This window comes from Caenorhabditis elegans, chromosome II (assembly GCF_000002985.6).
Source record: "Caenorhabditis elegans chromosome II".
NCBI classification, from domain to species: Eukaryota; Metazoa; Nematoda; class Chromadorea; order Rhabditida; family Rhabditidae; genus Caenorhabditis; species Caenorhabditis elegans.
The window spans coordinates 10,300,677-10,320,952 of record NC_003280.10 but is presented as its reverse complement, the minus strand read 5'-3'; the positions used below and the strand labels follow the sequence as shown (position 1 = coordinate 10,320,952).

General features: G+C 36.4%; 9 protein-coding genes and 7 non-coding genes across 20 annotated transcripts; 7 read left to right on the top strand and 9 right to left on the bottom strand.

The window, feature by feature from the left end:
* Positions 1-923: 923 nt before the first annotated feature.
* idpp-8 (Activated in Blocked Unfolded protein response) lies at positions 924-5,401 on the bottom strand. The gene is made up of 5 exons (NM_063820.3): positions 2,599-5,401; positions 2,213-2,379; positions 1,673-1,991; positions 1,501-1,623; positions 924-1,258 (listed from the first exon to the last, which is right to left on the bottom strand). Exons 1-5 carry the CDS (start codon positions 2,656-2,658, stop codon positions 1,043-1,045), a joined length of 885 nt encoding a protein of 294 aa, NP_496221.1. The 5' UTR covers positions 2,659-5,401; the 3' UTR covers positions 924-1,042.
* M02G9.4 (Lipoprotein) lies at positions 3,322-3,646 on the bottom strand (the record flags this gene model as incomplete). Of its 2 annotated transcripts, NM_001267313.3 has the most annotated exons (3): positions 3,322-3,427; positions 3,478-3,553; positions 3,600-3,646. In NM_001267313.3, the coding sequence occupies 3 exons, from the start codon at positions 3,639-3,641 to the stop codon at positions 3,366-3,368; spliced, it is 180 nt and encodes a 59-aa protein (NP_001254242.1). The 2 variants fall into 2 exon arrangements, with proteins under 2 accessions (NP_001254242.1, NP_001254243.1); NM_001267314.1 differs by lacking the exon at positions 3,322-3,427 and having other exon boundaries at positions 3,434-3,553; positions 3,600-3,641.
* gcy-5 (Receptor-type guanylate cyclase gcy-5) lies at positions 4,734-10,553 on the top strand (the record flags this gene model as incomplete). The annotated part of the gene is made up of 14 exons (NM_063818.1): positions 4,734-4,817; positions 4,883-5,013; positions 5,059-5,301; positions 5,656-6,038; positions 6,103-6,197; positions 6,242-6,367; positions 6,540-6,678; positions 6,813-6,937; positions 7,000-7,653; positions 7,710-8,010; positions 8,970-9,144; positions 9,540-9,947; positions 9,999-10,102; positions 10,153-10,553. 14 exons carry the CDS (start codon positions 4,734-4,736, stop codon positions 10,551-10,553), a joined length of 3,369 nt encoding a protein of 1,122 aa, NP_496219.1.
* On the bottom strand, positions 8,010-8,660 carry srlf-34 (SXP/RAL-2 family protein Ani s 5-like cation-binding domain-containing protein). The gene is made up of 2 exons (NM_063819.4): positions 8,322-8,660; positions 8,010-8,238 (listed from the first exon to the last, which is right to left on the bottom strand). Exons 1-2 carry the CDS (start codon positions 8,628-8,630, stop codon positions 8,104-8,106), a joined length of 444 nt encoding a protein of 147 aa, NP_496220.1. The 5' UTR covers positions 8,631-8,660; the 3' UTR covers positions 8,010-8,103.
* Positions 10,554-10,884: 331 nt separating the features above from the next.
* ZK970.8 (Mss4 protein) lies at positions 10,885-11,316 on the bottom strand (the record flags this gene model as incomplete). The annotated part of the gene is made up of 1 exon (NM_001381577.1): positions 10,885-11,316. One exon carries the CDS (start codon positions 11,314-11,316, stop codon positions 10,885-10,887), a length of 432 nt encoding a protein of 143 aa, NP_001367069.1.
* A 361-nt stretch (positions 11,317-11,677) lies between these two features.
* 21ur-14772 lies at positions 11,678-11,698 on the top strand. The gene has a single exon (NR_051591.1).
* Positions 11,699-12,126: 428 nt separating this feature from the next.
* gcy-4 (Receptor-type guanylate cyclase gcy-4) lies at positions 12,127-16,814 on the top strand (the record flags this gene model as incomplete). Its single annotated transcript, NM_063817.2, has 15 exons — positions 12,127-12,338; positions 12,474-12,716; positions 12,783-13,009; positions 13,207-13,359; positions 13,409-13,506; positions 13,549-13,674; positions 13,720-13,858; positions 13,908-14,032; positions 14,089-14,751; positions 14,799-15,102; positions 15,152-15,470; positions 15,520-15,712; positions 15,769-15,839; positions 16,227-16,330; positions 16,381-16,814. The coding sequence occupies 15 exons, from the start codon at positions 12,127-12,129 to the stop codon at positions 16,812-16,814; spliced, it is 3,411 nt and encodes a 1,136-aa protein (NP_496218.2).
* Positions 15,871-15,942, bottom strand: ZK970.t2. Its single transcript has one exon. It is a non-coding gene; the product is annotated as a tRNA-Pro (tRNA).
* ZK970.10 lies at positions 16,107-16,192 on the bottom strand. Its single transcript, NR_051590.1, has one exon. It is a non-coding gene; the product is annotated as an Unclassified non-coding RNA ZK970.10 (non-coding RNA).
* On the top strand, positions 16,111-16,182 carry ZK970.t3. Its single transcript has one exon. It is a non-coding gene; the product is annotated as a tRNA-Pro (tRNA).
* Positions 16,815-17,239: 425 nt separating the features above from the next.
* On the top strand, positions 17,240-17,903 carry vha-9 (putative V-type proton ATPase subunit F; the record flags this gene model as incomplete). The annotated part of the gene is made up of 4 exons (NM_001383933.1): positions 17,240-17,335; positions 17,388-17,528; positions 17,577-17,651; positions 17,698-17,903. The coding sequence occupies 4 exons, from the start codon at positions 17,240-17,242 to the stop codon at positions 17,749-17,751; spliced, it is 366 nt and encodes a 121-aa protein (NP_001369871.1). The 3' UTR covers positions 17,752-17,903.
* Positions 17,904-18,110: 207 nt separating this feature from the next.
* clpp-1 (ATP-dependent Clp protease proteolytic subunit 1, mitochondrial) lies at positions 18,111-20,243 on the top strand (the record flags this gene model as incomplete). 4 transcript variants are annotated; one of them, NM_001267310.6, is made up of 5 exons in its annotated part: positions 18,111-18,296; positions 18,340-18,436; positions 18,847-19,034; positions 19,873-19,971; positions 20,019-20,243. In NM_001267310.6, the coding sequence occupies 5 exons, from the start codon at positions 18,126-18,128 to the stop codon at positions 20,127-20,129; spliced, it is 666 nt and encodes a 221-aa protein (NP_001254239.1). The 4 variants fall into 4 exon arrangements, 3 of the variants coding, with proteins under 3 accessions (NP_001254239.1, NP_001254240.1, NP_001254241.1); NM_001267311.3 differs by having other exon boundaries at positions 18,162-18,296; positions 20,019-20,239; NM_001267312.3 differs by lacking the exons at positions 18,111-18,296; positions 18,340-18,436 and having other exon boundaries at positions 18,891-19,034; positions 20,019-20,129.
* ZK970.t1 lies at positions 18,483-18,554 on the bottom strand. The gene has a single exon. It is a non-coding gene; the product is annotated as a tRNA-Pro (tRNA).
* Positions 18,711-18,807, bottom strand: ZK970.11. The gene has a single exon (NR_051589.1). It is a non-coding gene; the product is annotated as an Unclassified non-coding RNA ZK970.11 (non-coding RNA).
* ZK970.t4 lies at positions 18,723-18,794 on the top strand. The gene has a single exon. It is a non-coding gene; the product is annotated as a tRNA-Pro (tRNA).
* On the bottom strand, positions 19,065-19,737 carry mdt-22 (Mediator of RNA polymerase II transcription subunit 22). Its single transcript, NM_063815.6, has 4 exons — positions 19,632-19,737; positions 19,406-19,576; positions 19,266-19,360; positions 19,065-19,218 (listed from the first exon to the last, which is right to left on the bottom strand). Exons 1-4 carry the CDS (start codon positions 19,704-19,706, stop codon positions 19,086-19,088), a joined length of 474 nt encoding a protein of 157 aa, NP_496216.1. The 5' UTR covers positions 19,707-19,737; the 3' UTR covers positions 19,065-19,085.
* Positions 20,244-20,276: the final 33 nt, after the last annotated feature.

The window sequence follows — 20,276 nt, the reverse complement described above, 5'->3', positions numbered from 1 at the left end:
CGAAAATCTCGAAAATTTTTCTGTGAAAAAACTTAATATCCTGGGACTACTCAATCAAAGTTTTGGGAAGTTTAAACCATAGGGAGCCCTTCTTTTTTCTTTCATAACTGTTCAGCATGGTCAAGTATACCTGAAAATATCAAACAAAGTATGCTAACTCGTACGGAAGCTTATTTTAAAAAATTGCAAAGTTTAACCAAAAGCTGTTTTTTTTTAATTCAAAAGAAAATTGAAATTTTTTTGAGCTTTTTCGCAATTCATATAGTCTTTATACTCAACAGCAAAAACTAGAACATTGGATAATTTTGTTTGGACTCTTGTTTGGACAACACGTAAAGTGTTTTACATAAATCTCAGCAGAAAATATTTGGCTAACATAAAATCTTTATGAAACACTGCTGGATAACCTTTGCTGTACCGTATAAATTCTCCATAATTGATGGTACAATGGGTACTACTACATTTACTATAGAATGAGGTTTTCTATACAGTTGATTATAAAACATTTCGACCATGCTAGTTATTTAGGAGCCATACTTTAACAAAATATTGTGAATTTTTATATTAAACGTTTTTCATCATTTGCTTATTCACTTTCATCATTTCTTTTGCCGTCATTTTGTTAGATCAATCCATCTTTGACCAAACGACGTATTCAACTTTCATCCTTTGTTCCCCCATCAGCTACCGTACTCCCAAATTCCACGTCAAGCGAACAATGACCCGCGAATTGGCACAAATCACCTTGTTTGATTCCAGTCTGGGCCAGACGCATGACAAAAAAATAGCCACTTGAATAATGTGTAGTATGGTGTGCTCTTTGAGACTGAGCCGCATACAAATACAACTTTTCGATCGTTGAGCTAATAATGAGCACAATAGAAAGTTGAGAATGCAGGAATGTGCGTTATATGCGATTACGGTTTTACTTGTAAATTTTTATAGTTTCTTACCATAAAACATTTTTAAGAATTAAGGTCTAATTTCATAAGTATTTATGTTCAGGGAAAAAACATTAATAATTAAATATATTTAAGCTCAATTAAGATCTGCAACACTGTGAGCCGCAAATCGAGTAACCAGTAGAACATGAACACGAGTTTCCAGATGTACCAGAAGTGCATGGAATCACAAAAGTTTTGGCAGTACTACAAGTTGACCGGCAAGTTTGTTGACATGCTGGAATGCAGACACTAAGGGTGGATGTTGAAGAACACGTGGAACGGCAGCCACTGTTACATGAGCGCTCGCAGGGAGTCTGAAAATAGGATAGAATCTGTTTGGTTTTAAATAATTCAACTTTTTAATGGAAACAACTTTTCATTAATGATTTTTTTAATCATCAATGAAAACCTGAATAAATTTTTAAAAAGAATAGGTGTCATCAAATTCCGAGCATGTAAAAAAATTGAGTATTTTTTACAAACTCCAAAACTTTGATTCTAAAATATTGGCAACCTTCCAAAGTTTTCAAAAAATTCCTTCATTTAGTTCACTTACCACCACTACGAGATTAGAGTTATTGCTATTGCAACCACCACCGGAGCATGAATTACATGATCCTAGACAAGTGTTTTGGCATGTTTGACGGCAAGTCATTGTAGTACATGCCGATGAGCATTGCTGAAATACATGGGATTAAAGGGGCTAGTTCGATTGACATTGGTCTTACATTTTGACACGAATTCTGACAGTTTCTACTACTTGATGGAATCACAATGACGATTGGTTGATTTCCACCATTTGAGCAAGCGTTCGAACACGAGTTGGAGCAAGTATTAGTACAAGATGGAGTAGTACAGATTTGAAGACATTGAGAGTTGCAGCGATTTGTGCAAGAGTTTGAACCGGTGTTGCAAAGATTTGAACACGAATTTCTTTGGCAAGTACGTATGCAAGTGGGCGTAGTGCAAGCCGATGAGCAAGCGGATTGACATGAGGAGCAGGAAGGACCCGATGAGATGGTTATTGAAGTGCATTGTTGATTACATCTGCAAAGAATTATTTGAAGAATCTGACATTGTTTACAATTTTTTATTCCAATTATGCATAATTATAAATTGTTTGGGTGGCATGTACTTCATACGAAAAAAGTATTTTAGAAATTTTACGCAAAGAAATGTAAAGAGTAAGCTCTTAGAGCAAATAATTTGCAAAAAAGATATACATAATCTAACAATGACTTTTTCGAATACGATTTCAGAAGGCTTACTGGTTGCTACATTGTTGCTGACATATTGGTGTTGTGCACGACGACTGGCACTGTGCCATACACACCGGTATGCAATAGGAATTAGAAGATGAGGATGAGCAACACGATGAACTCGATCTCCCACAGCATTGTCGGCGAACTCTGCTAACCGGTGTGAGGGCAAATAGCTGAAAATGCTTGATCAGTAAATTTTGCTTGTGAAAATCAAAAGGAAAGGGTAATAGAGCAATTGGAGCTTGCCTACTGCCAAAAACTTTTTCAGTTTTTGATTACCTGGTTTTGATTGAACCACTTTTTAATGAAATTTAAATTAGCCAAGGTTCAAGTTTTCTTCAATTCGATATTTTTAAAAGTAAAAAAAAACTACAAAATATATTTTAACCAACCTCTGATGTAACCATTGGTATAGCCAAAAGCACAAAAGTCCACATAATTGAGCACCGCATCGTTTTCCGAAAAATTTCAATTAAACTTGAATGTGTCACTCACGAAAGGCTCGTTAACTCTTCACATGTTTTCATTTTATACATGAAATACATACATAGACACTTCACACCCAGTTTTCCGGATTTTTCATTTTCACAGTTGGCTCCACCTCTGGTGGACTCTGATGGGTCTCTCAGGTGCACAAATAAACATGCTCCAATTTCGCGTTCCAAGGCTTCCGCGCGGAAGTTGGTCTCGCGAAATTCGGAAACGAATTGCAGGAAATTGACACTTTTAAAAAACGTCAGTGACCGGAATGGCAATGGAAACTTATATGTGTGTGTACAGGTGTGAATAGCTAACGAGTGAAGTGCCACGTTGCCTTGTAGGGAGTAAATTTTTGAATTTTGAGCACCTATTTGCTCGTGTTTCGCTGTGTTTTGTGTGTGCTGTGATGTTAAGCACAGGAACACTAGAAATCAAAAATCGAGCTGAAATTTAAAGTTTTCCAGATAGAATTTTGAATATGCAAACAATTCCAAAAAGTGCTAACAAAATGCAAAATGGAATTTCACAAACTGTCAGTATTTTTTGTGTTTTAAATAATTGAAAATTGTCTGAAATAATCAAATACAATCTTAAAATGTTTCATAATCTTTCATCCGAATTCATAAAAATTCAATGAAATTTAAAGATTTATTCAAATAATTATCGACTAGTTTAAATTTTAACGAAAATTCGAGCAATTGGTGTGTGTTGGAGATGCGATGTTTCTGGCTTGCTGGTTATCTACAATTAATTTTCTTTCAGTTTCAAAATACTTTCAGTCAGCAGAATACCAGATTTTCCATTTAACATACTATCCACCAAAATCTTGGCTTTTTGATCAGTTTGATTAGTTGCGTTGGCACCGAGCTGAAAATTAAAAAACTATGAATTATTAGAATTTTTTAAAAATTACTTGTTCATTCCATTTGCCATACGGAGGTCCTGTGAAGTCCATTTTGAGAAATAAATTTTGTTTTCGATTTGAATTTCATTTCGAAACCTCACGTCAAGTAATTATTTGGTAATTAAAATTAGCATTTATTGTATTGCAGCTTTCCAACGCTCATTTGTTTTTTTTTTTTCATATTTCGAGTTACAATCTCATCCCTGCAAAGTTTCCAGATCGAAATAAAATAAAATGAAGCCAAACTAAAAATGTTTGCACTGGTTTCTAGGTTATGAAATTTTGTGCGCTAGAACACAAAAGAAACCTTTCAATATAGACAAACTTTAACTGTTTCAAATAATTTCTCCTATTTCAAATATGTTTTCACATCATAATGTGTCTTTGCTGACGTCGTGAGTACGGATTCGGTGCAAAAATACTACGTGCATTTTGGAATGTACAGTGACGCAATCGGTTAAGGAGGTGCTATTATTAGAGAAGATTATTAGAGAAGTGTAGGCTCTCCCCGTGCAGTTTTAGAGAAAGTAATCACCTACTAAAAAACTAGAGATTTCACAGGAATCGACTAATGCAAAATGATCATTTCCTATACAAAAATAGTCATTATAGTTTAATTTTTGAACATTTGGAAAACGTTTTGGGAAGTTGCATTATGCATTCAGGTATGTTCAGTTGACATCGACCAAGGTCCGCTATTTAGCAATCGTATCACTTTTTGTCGTAGTTGTATTTTATGGAAAGTCATAAGAGTTGAAAATATTTTATTTACAAAAAGGTAACTTTTAAACGGAAGTTTTCAAACATTTTTGCAATTTCACCAACTTCCGTGAATCCAAGCTTTTCATTATTAAGCAAATTCAAGTATAATAACAACTATAAATAAGACCACCAAATTTTGATATCCGGATTAAAATGTTATTTTTGAATAGAGAAGTTTGATGCAGATACCAACAAGATTAAAACTTCAAACATTAAGCAAGAAGCCCCCAAATGCGTATGGTTTCAAAGAAAAAGGTGCAAAATTGGGAAGATAATCTCGTTTAAGAAAAGTTTGGAAATCTATTAAGACCAACCCCCAGAAGTAGTAGAATTTCAATTTACTATTTATTGTTTTCGAAAAATTACTTATTCTGATGAAAAATGCGGCTTCTATATTTTTCCATGGTTTTGCTCTGGGTTCTTGGAGCATCCGAATGTCAAGTGATACCATCGTCAAGGCGGACGGTAATTATTTTTTAATTTTAAAATCATGTTGAACATTTGAAATACATAAAAATTTATATCTTTAGCTTCGAGTTGGAATTGCAGCCGCACAAGACACTCAATCTGGATCTATAGGATGGGCATCTTGTGGTGGAACTCTTCCAATTGCAGTACAATACTTGAAATCCAAAGGATTTTTGACAGATTTTGATGTTGAGTACGTCTTATCTCAATAAATTCAAAAGTTAATGAATTATTTCAGATATTACATGGAATATACCGAATGCGATAGAGCAAGCGTCGCGAAAGCTGGAATGAAGTTTATGAAGGAAATGAATGTAGATGTTGTAGTGGGACCATCATGTGGCGATGCTCTGGCAATCATGGGAACTTTATCGGCTATTTACAAGAAGCTGGTTCTTGGATGGGGATTTGTCAGTGATACCCAGTTGGCTGATACCAATAGATTTCCATATGTTGCATCGGTACAGCCAACTGCGCAAACGTAAGTTTTATGGGGGTTATTTTGAACAATTAGCTAACAAAGTTGATTCGGTTGTGCAAATATAATATGACCTTCTTTTTATAACTTTTTCGCGAATTTTTACACCATCCTGTGAATTGTTTGTATATATGTATAATGAACTTACAATTAGTAATACTCGAGAAACATCGTGGCAACTTCCTAATTGCAATTTGGAAAACTTATTTAAGAGTTTCTGAAGTGTTTCCAAATATGCCAGGAAATTGTTGCCAAAATACTGGCTACAAAGGTACAATGCCATTTTCTGACGATGCAATCAAAACAAATATACAAATATACAAAACGAATAAAATATGACATTTCATAATTTTTAAGCCTTGGCCTTGCCACATCAAGAATCTTGGAAATGTTCCAATTTGATCGAGTGGCACTTTTATACTATAAGGACGACCAAGACTACTGTAAATCAGTAATGGATGATGTTGAGGCAACCTTAAGCGACCCTGATCTATATCCAGTGCGGATTGTCTGGAAAGGGGAACTACAATCAGATAATGAGGCATTAACAAGATCGACATTGCAAGCTGTAAAGAGTCGAGCTCGTATTGTTCTTTTATGCGCAATTAGTGGTCCTGAAAAACGGAATTATTTGATAAGTATTGCTCAACAGAATATGACTACAAATGAATACGTTCACATACTTTTGACAATGAGGAGTATTGGATATGGTGTACAAACAAGTTTGGGAAAGAAGACATGTGAGAATTTAGAGTTTGAAAATGAGTACTTTAAAAATAAAAAGGTTACCAGAACATTTTTCAGTTGCAAATGGACTAACTCCACTTTGGGAGTCATTCACAGTAGCACCTGATGGAAACGAAACAAACGCCAGGAGAGCGGCAGAGAAAATGCTTGTGGTTAGATTTTGCTTTCTAATTTTCAAATCATAATTTCATTTCAGATTGATGTCAACAGTGACGTTCAGGACGCTGAATTCCTTCAATACCTCACCAAAAATATTGCGGATGCTGTTAGAAATCCTCCAATGAAGTGTAATACTTCAGAATGTATAAATGCCTCTTCTACGGTATTTTTACTATTTTATTTTTTAGTTGTGACTAGACTAAATGACCAAAAATTGATATTTTGTATCATAAGACCAACAGAAAAACAAATATGCAAATGAAAAGGCTTCCTCAAATCGTACTTTGTGCCTTGAAAAAGAAAATACAAAAATACACAATTTGATGAATTTTCAGTCAATGGGATCCTACGCTCGACATCTTTTTGATGTGTTTTACTTATACGGGATGGCAGTTAGCAAGCTCAATTCAACAGATCCAACGGTATACGGGAACTTGAACCTCCTTATGCCGCAAATGGTTACTAGCTTTGATGGTATGTCTTTCTCAAATGTTTACATTTACAGTTTTACAATTTATGTTTGTAGTTTTGCGGCAGACAGGCATGTTTGTCCCTATGTGTAATTCTTACTATTTTTTAATAATTACTATTCAACCCCTTTTATTCAGGAATGACTGGAAGAGTTCAAATTGGTCAAAATCTCTACCGCGTCCCAACCTATCAACTATACGGTTTAGATGAAAAATACGAGCAAGTGGCACTAGTTAACATGACATTTTACAACTCGTCTTCGGTAATTGTAATGTCCAATTATATGTGTTCCTGTCTCATCTCTTAAATATCAGAATTTTTCAGCAATTGTCACGGGGATACTCAGATGAAGGACGAAGTGTCTGGCATTTCTGGGATGGAACCCGTCCTTTGGATACTCCAATTTGTGGTTTTTCTGGAAGATATTGTCCAGTTCAATTTTGGGATCAATACGGCGTCCTGATATTTGTAGCCAGTATTGTATTGATTTTCCTAATATGTATTATGCTCATGTGCTTTGGCTTTATGATCAGAGGTCGGAGAGCTGAACAAGAAAGATTGAATTCTGAATGGCAAATTCCATCGATTCAACTTATAATGCCACAAAAAGAAAAACGAAAGCCAAATAGTCGAAGATCACTACAATCCGGGCCATCAACTATAACCGGAGAAAGTAAAATGACGATTGATGGTGGATTTCATGAAAATTATACAGTTCAAATGTTTGAGAAAGACTTGGTTCTAACCACCAAACATCATAGCATGCAAATGAATAAAGAAGAGAAGGAGAAATTTGTTAAGCTTCGAAAATTGGAACATGATAACTTGAATAAATTCATTGGATTATCTATCGATGGACCTCAGTTTGTGGCTGTCTGGAAGATGTGCTCAAGAGGATCACTTCAGGATATCATTGCGAGAGGCAATTTTTCAATGGATGGATTCTTTATGTTTTGTATCATTACGGACATTGCAGAGGTACTTTAGTTGAATCATATTTTTCAAAAATATTATCAATCAATTGGTTATTTCAGGGTATGAACTTTCTTCATAAAAGTTTTCTGCATCTTCATGGAAATCTACGTTCAGCTACTTGCCTTGTCAATGATAGTTGGCAAGTTAAACTAACAGATTTTGGATTGGGAGCCCTTCTTGAAGAACATACTCCATCCAAAAAACGATTACTATGGGCAGCTCCAGAAGTTCTTAGAGGATCATTGACTATTCATCAGATGGATCCTTCAGCCGATGTATACTCTTTTGCGATCATTGCTTCTGAAATTCTCACCAAACGAGAAGCATGGGATATTTCAAATAGGAAAGAAGGTGCAGATGGTGAGCAGAAATAGTTTATGATTTTCAGTTTTAGAGTATAAGTTTAAATATTTAGAATTCCAATTAGAAACGTGAACTAAATCAGTCCTTGTCTTATTGTCCTTGAGCCTTCTCGAGTTCAGCTTTAACATTAGCTGGGAGGGTGGTAAGATAAGCTTGGATCTTATCTCCCTTGGCCTTGATAGAAAGAGATGCATCATTGGAAATGGCGGTTAGCTCGGCGTCAGCCTGAATTAGAAGAATATGAAACTTTTGAGCTATGCAAGAAGTCATTTTTCAAGGAAAACGTGGCTTTAAAATAACCAACTAACTTTCTTTGCTTCTGGTGAGAAACTGGAGATGGCAGTTTGATGAGCAGCTTCAGACTTTCCTTGTTGTCCTTTGATAAACTCTTGGAAGTCTTTCCAATCAGCTGCAACTTTTCCTCCTTGCTGATCCACCCATTCCTGAATCTTTGCTCCCATAGCGGTCTCCGTCAAGTGGCCATTACTTTGAATCATTTGTTGGAAGCTTTTTAGTTGATCAGGAGTAGCATTTCGAAGGAATGGTGGTGGGGTGTCTTGTCCATAGACAGACACCATTGCAACGGAGAAAAGAGCAAGAATTGCAAGACGGCACATTTTAGAATTGGAAAGTATTGAGAAACTGTTGATATTCCGAACAAAAATTGTCTTATATACCATTTCTCAACTTCTATGTGTCTCTTCGCCTCCCCGTATCTTTTGTTTGATACACAGTTCATAGATAATAAATCAAAGAGAGACGCAGAATGTTCGATTCGCTAAAGTTGATCAGTGCATGAGGAAGTCGCTGAATTTGAGAAGAAGTGACGAATTATTTTGAACACGTCATTTGAATTACTAGCTTGTTTTGATGAAATGACTAACTTACTAAGTCAAAACTATAGATTTGAGTTCACAAATTGAAAAAAGAAGATATCGTAATTTGACCAACTTCAGAAATACTGTACATGGTGAAAAAAGGAGGAAATCGTACTATCCGACCGGAGTTAATACTTGATGCGGAAGTTAGTCCAAGATTGACGACATTGGTCAAGGATTGCTGGTCGGAGCAGCCGGAGGATAGGCCAAAAGCTGAGCAAATTTGCAAGTTGCTCTCTGAAATGACACCGAGGTAGGAAAATTATTTTGTGGGATTTTTTGTTAAACATTTTGAAATTTGATAGCTATAATTTTGAACAAGTAGTAGTAACGGATAAAATTGCTGCTTTAAAGACCCAAAATGTATCCAAAATCTAATTTCATAATTAAGCTTCTCAAAAAAAAATTTTAAAAATGTAATGGTGGTTTAAAATTTTTAATGAAAAGCAGTTAAACTTAGATGTCAATTGTTACAAATTTTATAAAAAATTTAGGTACAATTTCAGTCCGTAAAATTTTATAAAAAATGAATAGTTATTAAATTTTTAAATTTAGTGCGATTTAAAACAAACAGAACAAAAACTTTTTAACTTTTATTTTTTCCTAATTTTTTAATTTAAAAAAGTAATAAAACATTCTTATTTCCAGAGGAAACACAAACCTAATGGATCATGTATTCAACATGCTAGAAGAATACACATCTACACTCGAAGTTGACATAGAAGAACGTACAAAAGAATTAACATTGGAAAAAAAGAAAGCAGATATTTTATTGAGTAGAATGCTTCCAAAACAAGTTGCAGAACGCCTGAAAGCAGGGCAAACTGTGGAACCAGAAGGGTTTGATACAGTTACAGTACTCTTTTCTGATGTCGTTAAATTCACGCAACTCGCTGCAAAGTGTAGTCCATTTCAAGTCGTGAATCTGTTAAATGACTTGTACAGCAATTTTGATACCATAATTGAAGAGCACGGAGTTTATAAAGTGGAATCAATTGGAGATGGATATCTTTGTGTTTCTGGGTTACCGACAAAAAATGGATATGCCCATATTAAGTGAGAGTTGGAAAAAATTAATTGTAACATTGGAAACTATTGTTTCTTCAGGCAAATAGTTGATATGTCACTCAAGTTTATGGATTACTGTAAGAGCTTCAAGGTTCCTCACCTACCAAGAGAAAAAGTTGAACTAAGAATTGGAATTAATAGTGGTGAGTTTGGCGTATGTATTTAAAAATTTAAACGAATTTTACTTTTTCAGGGCCTTGTGTTGCCGGTGTCGTTGGTCTATCCATGCCCCGTTATTGCCTATTTGGGGATACAGTGAACACTGCGTCGAGAATGGAAAGTAATGGAAAACCATCAATGATTCATATGTCAGAAGCTGCACATTCTCTGCTCACAGATCATTATCCTCATCAATATGAAACAAGTTCAAGAGGAGAAGTGATTATAAAAGGAAAAGGTGTAATGGAAACATTTTGGGTTCTCGGAAAAACTGACAGTGACACAAAATCATTGAGCACTCGAACAACGCCACCTATCACTGATGAGAATTGGCCTCCACAAATGAAAGAAGATTTAAAGAAGCGAGCAGTGACACCTTATCCAGAAAGGCAGAGGAGTGGAAAATCAAAAATGGATACGTTAAAAGTTGTTTAAATATATACGAATATTAAGATTTAATGAATGTTAAAAACAATAGTTAAATTGAATAAATGAACGTTCTTTTTCTTTGTTAGCTGTCTTTGATTGCAAATGGTGGGAGTTGGAAATACTTAACTCGAACAATAGTCTGCCAGAATTTCTTGGATCACACCTTTCTCTATGGCTGGAAAATCGGAAAAAAACCCTCTTAAAAGTGAGAATTTAACAAAGAGAAACATAACAAGAATATGGAAAAAGTTTGAAAAAAATCATTTATCGGAATAATATTTATATTCAATTAAAATCCTGATACTTTATTCCAAATTTCATAAACAAAAATTTGAAACTAGGACTTTTCATACTTGACACGTTCAACAGCCACCCAGAACTTCTTATTGTCCTCCGAACGAAAACCGATCGGTCCCAACTCGCAGTCTCCACACATCAACACCTTCTTCTTGTCGACTGTCTGCCATCCGACTGTATCGAAGATCATATCATTCTCAGTATACCACCACCAACTGATTTTCTCTTGAGCCAGAGGTCCTTTCGCTTGATGTGTCATCACACGAAGCTGATATGGCTGATTCTCGACGGTCATCACAACGTCCTCCGGGAAGATGACCGACTTGCAGCGACGGCAGACCACTTTGTGCAGATTACGGTCGTCCTCATTGATCAAATCGTCTTTGTTAACCTTTTCACATTTTCCATTTACCGGTGTGTTTGCTGGTTGCGGTCGGATCGCGAATAGTTGAAGTTTCAGTGGTACTTGCATCTGAAAAAGATTGATTCAGAATTCGAGATCTTAACGAAGACACTAAAGTGCCTTCAACGAAGACATTAAAGTGCCTACCTGAGTGCCTCATGCCTGACAAGTTTGATAGGCGACCTACGCCTATTGTTATTCAGGTAGGCAACTTTAAGCCTACGTGGATGGCTTAGATTTCAGCAAATTAAAACTCACCGCTTGTGAAATTGACCATGAAAATTGAAATGAAGAGAAAATTGAAAGTGATGGGGAAGGAGAACGTGTAAAATTGAAAACAAAAAAACAATTCAAAACATTTTTACACGCTATTATATTTTTTACTTTTTAAATATTCTCCGTTGAAACTCGTAATCTTCCTTGTCATCAATGGCACCGTATAAACGGAAACTCATTGGAATCACCGAAATTTTTTACTTTTCAGGAAAAACTTAAAATTGGGACGTTTTTTCCAACACATATTTTTTAATAAAAAATACCACTTTTCTGTCAAATTTATGTTATATTTACATAAGTCAGAACTTGACACTTCAGTTTAAAAGCGGATGATGTATTTCTGCGTGGAACTCGTCACGATCTCAGCCACAGTAGTAGCTCGGGAGGCATATGGAAGCAGATCCCCTGCTAGAGCATGAGAGGTCAAATCTGAAATTTTTCAGATAAAAACTCCATTCCGCCAAGTGTTATTCCTGTTCTATTTCTAAAATTTCTCGAAAAGAGCAGCCATACGTCAATGGGGGTAAAGCTTAAAAGAAGCCAATCATCTACTGCCCACTACTTCCATGAATTATGATACTCTTTTCTAAATATTATTTTTCAATGCGCCAATTAAATTATTACATTTTTATTTCTACCATTCTAACGTACAATTTGACCCATGGTCAAGGCCCAAGGCCTGTAATTCGGGTTGGAATAACTGCAGCTTTGAAAACTGAAAATGGATCAATTGGATGGGCATATACTGGTGGAGCTGTTCCATTGGCATTGCAATATTTGAAATCGCATGGTTATATGTTGAATTTTGATTTCGAGTGAGCTTTAAATAGTTTTTTAAAAAATTCAGGAATTTATCTCATTTTTTTCTTTAAAAAAAATTAAATTTCAAAATTTTCTTCACTGAAATCACTGTTTTATTACTAGTCCCGTTTGCAACTTTATATTTCCAGATTCCACGTTGAGTACACAGAATGTGACTTGGCAAATACTGTCAGGGCGGGACTGAACTTTATGAAAACCAATAACTACGATGTGATCATCGGACCGCCTTGTGCTCCGGCACTAAAAATGATGGGAACTCTGTCGACAATATACAAGAAACCAGTACTCGGTTGGGGATTTGTCAGTGAATCGGAGATTTCTGATATGAACAGATTTCCATTTGTTGCGTCGGTCTTGCCAAGCACCAAAACGTTAGTTCAGTTTCATCGTGGCTTTTTGGACAACTAATTTGAGCAGTTCGTAGTGCCAATTTGCAGACTCGGAGTAGTTACATCAAAACTTCTAGAGATTTATGGCTGGGATCGTGTAGCTTTGTTGTATTTTAAGAATGAGTTGGACTACTGTAGTTCGGTCGTAAATGATGTGGAGAAGTCCTTGTATAATGAGAGCAAGTCTGTTCAAATTGTAATGAAGGCAGAAATCGATGGTTCCAACAGTGAAAGCACAAGTGCAACGCTTCAAGTAGTCAAGACTAGAGCTAGAGGTAAATGGGTTTAATTCAATTTTGGGAGTATTGACCCTGACTAATCTCATTTCACCCCGTGCATATTTCTAATAAATTTGCATATTATCGGAACTTGTCAGAGAAAGAGAGAGCCAATTTTTTGAGCAGCTTCCGCAATTGAATTCTTTAAACTCATTTGCTTTGAATATTTTGTTTTTTACCTTAACCATTTCCAGTAATCCTTTTCTGCGCCCATGCTGGAGGTGAAAAGCGATTTTATCTGATTCAAGCTGGTTTACTCGGAATGAATTCTAGTGAGTATGTACATGTTATGCTTTCAATGAGAAGCGTCGGTTTTGGAGTTCAAACTTCTGTTGGGAAAAAGCCATGTAAGGTCTACTTGTGATTATTTTTATCAAATATTCCTATATTCTACAGTAACCCTCTCTGGCCTACCTCCAATATGGGAATCATTCACTGTGAATCCTGATGGTATGGAAGATTTGGCAAAGAGTGTAGCTGCCAAAATGATTGTGGTGATTTACTGTTCAGTAGGTCTCTCTAAATATATTTTTTAGATAGATACAAGCAGTGAAGTTCGAGACAAAACATTTCTGCAATATATGACTAAAAATATAGTATATGCTATTCGAGAGCCCCCATTGAGTTGTAAAGTCCCAGAATGTTTAATAACTAATGCTACGGTTAGTGAATTGATATAGAAATTTGAAAATATGTTTTGTTTGTAGGGCATGGGAGCCTATGCCAGACATTTGTTTGATGTATTTTACATGTATGGAATGGCAGTGTCAAGTTTGAATTCAACTGATCCGAATGTCTACGGAAATTTGTCACTGCTAATTCCTAAGTTTACCACTGCTTTTGAAGGTAAACTATGGTATAGAGAATCTCTTTAAACTTAAAATATAAACTTCAGGAATGACCGGCGAAGTTAAATTAAACGAAGATTTGGCAAGAAAACCATTGTACCAAGTATATGGGCTGAATAGTGAATACGATCAAATATCACTGATTGATATCAGTTTGATAAATGATACTGTGGTAAGATATACATTTAGTACCTGTACTTCTGGAATTCTCCTATTACAATATTTCAGAACGTTGTCTTCAACTATGCAGACGGGAATACAGAAGTTTGGCACTTTTGGGGTGGGACCCGTCCACCAGACACACCAGTTTGTGGATTTCTTGGAAAATCCTGCCCATTGCCAATTTTCGAGCAATATAGAGCCCTGGTTATTGTCGCGATTGCAGTTACCATTCTAATTTTATTGGCAATTATCATATGCATGTCATCGAAAATACGAAATCGACGTGTTGAACAAAGCCGTCTTCATTCGGAATGGCAAATCCACGCTATAAAGCTTCGACTTCCAATGCATCGAAGAGCATCCAAAAGCTCTCAAGAATCGGAAACTGAATCGGCTTCAGAAACAGAGAATTTTACATCAAAAAGTGGAGATACTATGACTAGTGAATTCAAAGAAACCTACACAATTCAATATTTGGAGAACGATTTGGTGTTGACAACTGCTCATCAAGTACAAGAACTCTCTCAGGCTGAAATGATGAAGTTTGTGAAATTAAGGAAACTAGATCACGAAAACTTGAATAAATTTATCGGATTATCAATTGATGGCTCTCGATTCGTGAGTGTTTGGAAAATGTGCTCGAGAGGTTCACTTCAAGATATTATTTCGAAGGGAAGCTTTTCTATGGATTATTTTTTCATGTTTTGCATGATCAGAGATATTGCAGAGGTTCATTTAGTTTGATTATCAGTTTGGAATTTTTTTTTAATGTTCAGGGACTCCACTATATTCATAAAAGTTTTCTCCGTCATCATGGAAACCTGCGCTCAGCCACGTGTCTTGTAAATGACAGTTGGCAAGTAAAGCTAGCAGATTTTGGCCTACAATTTCTGCAAGATGAGGAGGAAAAACCTTTTAAGAAAAATATGCTCTGGGCTGCTCCAGAAGTGATAAGAGGAAGTTTAAGCATAGAACAAATGGATTCTTCTGCTGATATTTATTCATTTGCAATTGTTGCGTCGGAGATTTTAACCAAAAGGGAAGCATGGGATTTGTCTAGAAGGAAGGAGGGTTATGAAGGTTTTGAAAAGTAGAATGGTTCAATTTTCTGATATATGTAAATTTGCAGAAATTAAATATGCTGTCAAAAAAGGAGGCCAGTTCGTTCTTCGTCCGGATCTTCATATTGATATCGAAGTCAATCAAACTTTATTAGCCCTGGTAAAAGATTGTTGGTGTGAGAATCCAGAAGAAAGACCATCAGCTGAAAATGTCTGTAAAGTGTTATTTGATATGACCCCAAATACAGAAGATAATCTGATGGATCACGTATTTTCAATGTTAGAGGAATATACTTCTAGTTTAGAAGTTGAAGTTGGAGAACGAACGAAAGAATTGACTTTGGAAAAGAAAAAGTCTGATATTCTTTTAGGGAGGATGTTGCCAAAGTGAGGGGAAATGGTTTTTCTAATAAAATTAATTTTCTTTTAATTTCAGACAAGTTGCAGAGCGCCTGAAAGCAGGGCAGGCTGTAGAACCTGAAAGTTTTGATCTAGTAACAGTATTCTTCTCGGATCTTGTAAAGTTCACCGATCTTGCTTCCAAGTGTTCCCCATTTCAAGTTGTCAATCTACTTAACGATGTTTTCAGTAACTTTGATTCTATAATCGAGAAACATGATGTTTACAAAGTATGTTGAATGTAGTCATGAGTTTTCTCTACAATGATCTCTGTTTTTGTGTTTAGGTTGAATCCATTGGAGATGGATTTCTTTGTGTATCCGGTTTACCAAATCGGAATGGAATGGAACATATAAGGTAATTTTCGGCAAAAAAAATAAAAAAGAATGGGCCGAACCGGGGATTGAACCCGGGACCTCTCGCACCCAAAGCGAGAATCATACCACTAGACCATTCGGCCACGATTTCACCTCGATCCACAATGCGTTCAGGTGTATTGCAACTTCCTTATTTGTCGACAAAGCTTCACACTTCTCTGCGGAGAAGCTTTCCGCTTTTCGGATGCTGCGAAACTGTTCTCCGCGCGGCGAATTTTCTTTTGAAATGTCGGCTTTCACCAAGTTTTCGTGGCCGAATGGTCTAGTGGTATGATTCTCGCTTTGGGTGCGAGAGGTCCCTGGTTCAATCCCCGGTTCGGCCCATTCATTTTGAAAAATCTGAAACTGTATACCTATGTTTTTCCAGGCAAATAGTGGGAATGTCATTATGTTTCATGGAGTTTTGTCGAAATTTTAGAATCCCTCACTTGCCACGGGAACGAGTAGAATTAAGAGTTGGCATCAATAGTGGTACACTGTCATTTATAATTTTAATGCCATAATCTTTTTATGGTTTTCAGGTCCTTGTGTAGCTGGAGTCGTAGGTCTATCCATGCCACGTTATTGCCTATTTGGGGATACTGTAAATACTGCGTCGAGAATGGAAAGTAATGGAAAACCATCAATGATTCATATGTCAGAAGCTGCACACAGTCTACTTGTAAACAATTATCCTTATCAATTTGAAACGAATTCCCGAGGAGAAGTGATAATTAAAGGAAAAGGGGTTATGGAAACTTATTGGCTTTTGGGAAAAATGAGTTTGAGCAACCAGTCAACTCCGCCCATTACAAAAGTAAATCACAAGCCGAGGAAGATTGCAAGCTTTACAGATTCTGAGCTAACCAATTATTCTTTTCGATCGGTGAGCCCGTATGTGGAAAATTTGAGTGATAACGACGATGAGGAGATTCGACGTGTTCTACGAAGAGAAATGATGAGAGTGGAAGTATAAAGAAGACAATCTAAATTGAAAAAAAACCCTCAAATTTATTTTCATGGAATCTGAAATTTCTTATTTATTATAAATTTTTATTTTCAGCTCATGTAAAATAAACTAAACGCTTGAAAGGAGAAGTATTAAAATTAAATTAAATTAAATTAAACAATACATGAAAACATAATCCCCGTGCAGCGACCTTGCAAAAAGCGCGCGCACAACTTGCAACCGGAGTCCCGCCCCCTTGGTTGATTTTTCGTCTCTCGTTGCGCCGTTGGTTTTCAACCTTGTCGCATCGATTTTCAAAAAATGTTCGTGTTTTTGTCATTTTAAATATTTTTAAAATGTTTCTGGTTTGTTTTCACCATCGTATGGTACTTTCTGTTTGTTTTTAATGGTTTTTCGATTAACTTCAAGTTTTTTATGAATAACTTTTCCAGATGGCATCTGCTGCGAAGGGTAAGATTTTGGCTGTCATCGGAGACGAAGATACCGTTGTTGGATTTCTTCTCGGAGGTGTTGGAGAGCTTAACAAGGTAATTTTTATTTATTAGCTGGAAAATAATCTATAAACCGATAAAATTTCAGGCTCGCAAGCCAAACTATTTGATCGTCGATAAGCAGACCACTGTCCAAGAAATCGAAGAAGCTTTCAATGGATTCTGTGCTCGTGATGATATTGCTATCATTCTTATCAATCAGCACATCGCCGAAATGATTCGTTACGCCGTAAGTTATTAGTAAATTTCTGAAATTTTTTAAAACATTTTATTGAAGGTCGACAATCACACACAATCTATCCCAGCTGTTCTTGAAATCCCATCGAAGGAAGCTCCATACGATCCATCGAAGGTGAGCTAAATTTCCCTCCAGATAAAGTGTAGTAACTGTTTTCCAGGACTCCATCCTCAACAGAGCCCGTGGATTGTTCAACCCAGAGGATTTCCGATAAATTATAAAACTTCACATCACGCTTCTCTTCGACATTCCCAAATCTATTGCCCCCTGTTCTGCTCTGTGATCAGATTTTTTTTACAAACTCCCTTACATTTTTACCGTTTTCGAATGTACATGATTTAAATTGCGAACTGAAATTTCTAAATAGATGATCAAAGATTTCACTAATGAACCGTTTTCTAGCACAAAATTTTCGTTTCCGCGTAGTTTCCCAGAATATTTAAATAAATCGATTAATATCGTGAACTCTGCGTCTCCAACGGCCGTTATCTCCATGAGCGTTCCACGTTTTTTTGATTTGTGAATACAATCTGAAATCGTGATTACTTTATTCTTCTGACCATTTACATTCAGAATACTCGGAGAATCATGCTCCGTCGGCTGGTGACGTCATCGCTTTCAGCATCTAGAAGCATGTCTGCTTCTGTTCAATCACGCGTTGGAATTCCATTTGTAATCGATAATGAAGGAAAAGGAGAACGTACATATGATATTTACTCGAGACTTCTTCGCGATCGAATCGTTTGTCTTATGACACCGGTACTTTCTATTATCCTATTTCGGCATTAACTTAGGTTTTCAGGTAGATGATTTCATTGCTTCTGCACTTATCGCACAACTCTTGTTTCTTCAAAGCGAAAGTGGCAAAAAACCAATTCACATGTATATTAACAGTCCAGGTAAAATTGCTTGTCTCTATAGAGATATATTAAAAAACAAAAGAATGGGCCGAACCGGGGATTGAACCCGGGACCTCTCGCACCCAAAGCGAGAATCATACCACTAGACCATTCGGCCACGAAAACTTGATGAAAGCCGACATTTCAAAAGAAAATTCGCCGCGCGGAGAACAGTTTCGCAGCATCCGAAAAGCGGAAAGCTTCTCCGCAGAGAAGTGTGAAGCTTTGTCGACAAATAAGGAAGTTGCAATACACCTGGACGCATTGTGGATCGAAATGAAATCGTGGCCGAATGGTCTAGTGGTATGATTCTCGCTTTGGGTGCGAGAGGTCCCGGGTTCAATCCCCGGCTCGGCCCATTCTTTTTTATTTTTTGCCCAGTTACTTTAATTTTGATTAATTTTATTCAGGCGGCAGTGTAACAGCAGGACTTGCTATTTATGACACAATACAAATGATAAGTGCACCAGTGTCCACATGGGTGATCGGACAAGCATCATCAATGGGATCACTGCTGCTTTGTGCCGGTGAAAAAGGAATGCGAAGTGCTCTCCCGAACTCCAGAATCATGGTTCACCAGCCGAGTGGTGGTGCACAGGTAAATTGATAAACACATGAACAAATTATTACACAAGAGGGATCGTATTTATTAGGTATGACGAAGATAGAAATTTTCCGCGATTTCGCGTTCCAGATCGAATAGAATATTGCTCACTTCCGAATCGAGACAGTTGTGCTGATGAGATTGTTGACGCAATGTTTCTTCGCATTGTGCTTCAGCTCTGAAAAATTCCATTTTACATTTAATCAAATGATTACGATCACTTACTGCTTGATGTTATGCGTCAAAAAGTGAAAATCGTGGAGAATCAGAAATTCTTTGAGATCAGCCGTCAGTTTTAATAGCTCATCTGAAGCACGAACCTGAAAAATTGTATTTTATTAATACAAAATGAAAAAAACAAATACCATGAGTTGCGCACGAACTGCCATCTCATTTTTTGTTGTATAGAATTCGGTCATTTTTCCCGTTTGATTTTTGTAGGCGTTGTCATCTGGGTTGACCTTGGCAGCTTGAATAATGTGAAAAAAGTTGTCGTTTAATGATTTGATATTATCTCGAAGCCTTCTTTTGAATTCCTAGAAAAATCGGAAAATTAAACACTCTTTTCTGATCATAAAATTAATAACTTACGTCAATAATTAGCTTCTTTGTAGCCATAGTACGGCTACTACTCTTTTTAGATGCACCACCAGCTACTCCAGACATTTTAAATAAGTTAAATAGTTGTAAAACAAAAAATAAACAGATTCAATTTAATTCTATTCTCGGCAGTCCGCAATGTGACGTGACGGTGTACCAGGTACACCACCACGCGCAATTGCACACATTTCTTCATTTTTTGGCGCAAATTCAAATTTTTTTTTTCTTGCAGGGAACCTGCTCGGACATAGTCATTCGTGCCGAAGAAATTACTCGTCTGAAGAGAAGACTCAACGAAATTTATGTTCACCACACGGGAATGAGTTATGATGTGAGTGCGAGTTCACTTTTAATTGGAAAAATGAATATTTATTTCAGGAAATTGAGAAAACCCTTGACCGTGATCGTTTCATGAGCGCCCACGAAGCTCTCAAGTTCGGATTGGTCGACCAAATCGAGACTCACAACGGATCAATGCCATCAGATTAAAATATGTGTATTTTTAGTGCATAATTGAAGTTTAGTAGACGATTTCTTCTTATTCTCTTTTTTGTATTTGAATTTCCATTGAAAGATCATAAATTTCTTAACAACAAAAAATCGGTGTTCCACTTTGTAATACGTGATATTTTGCAA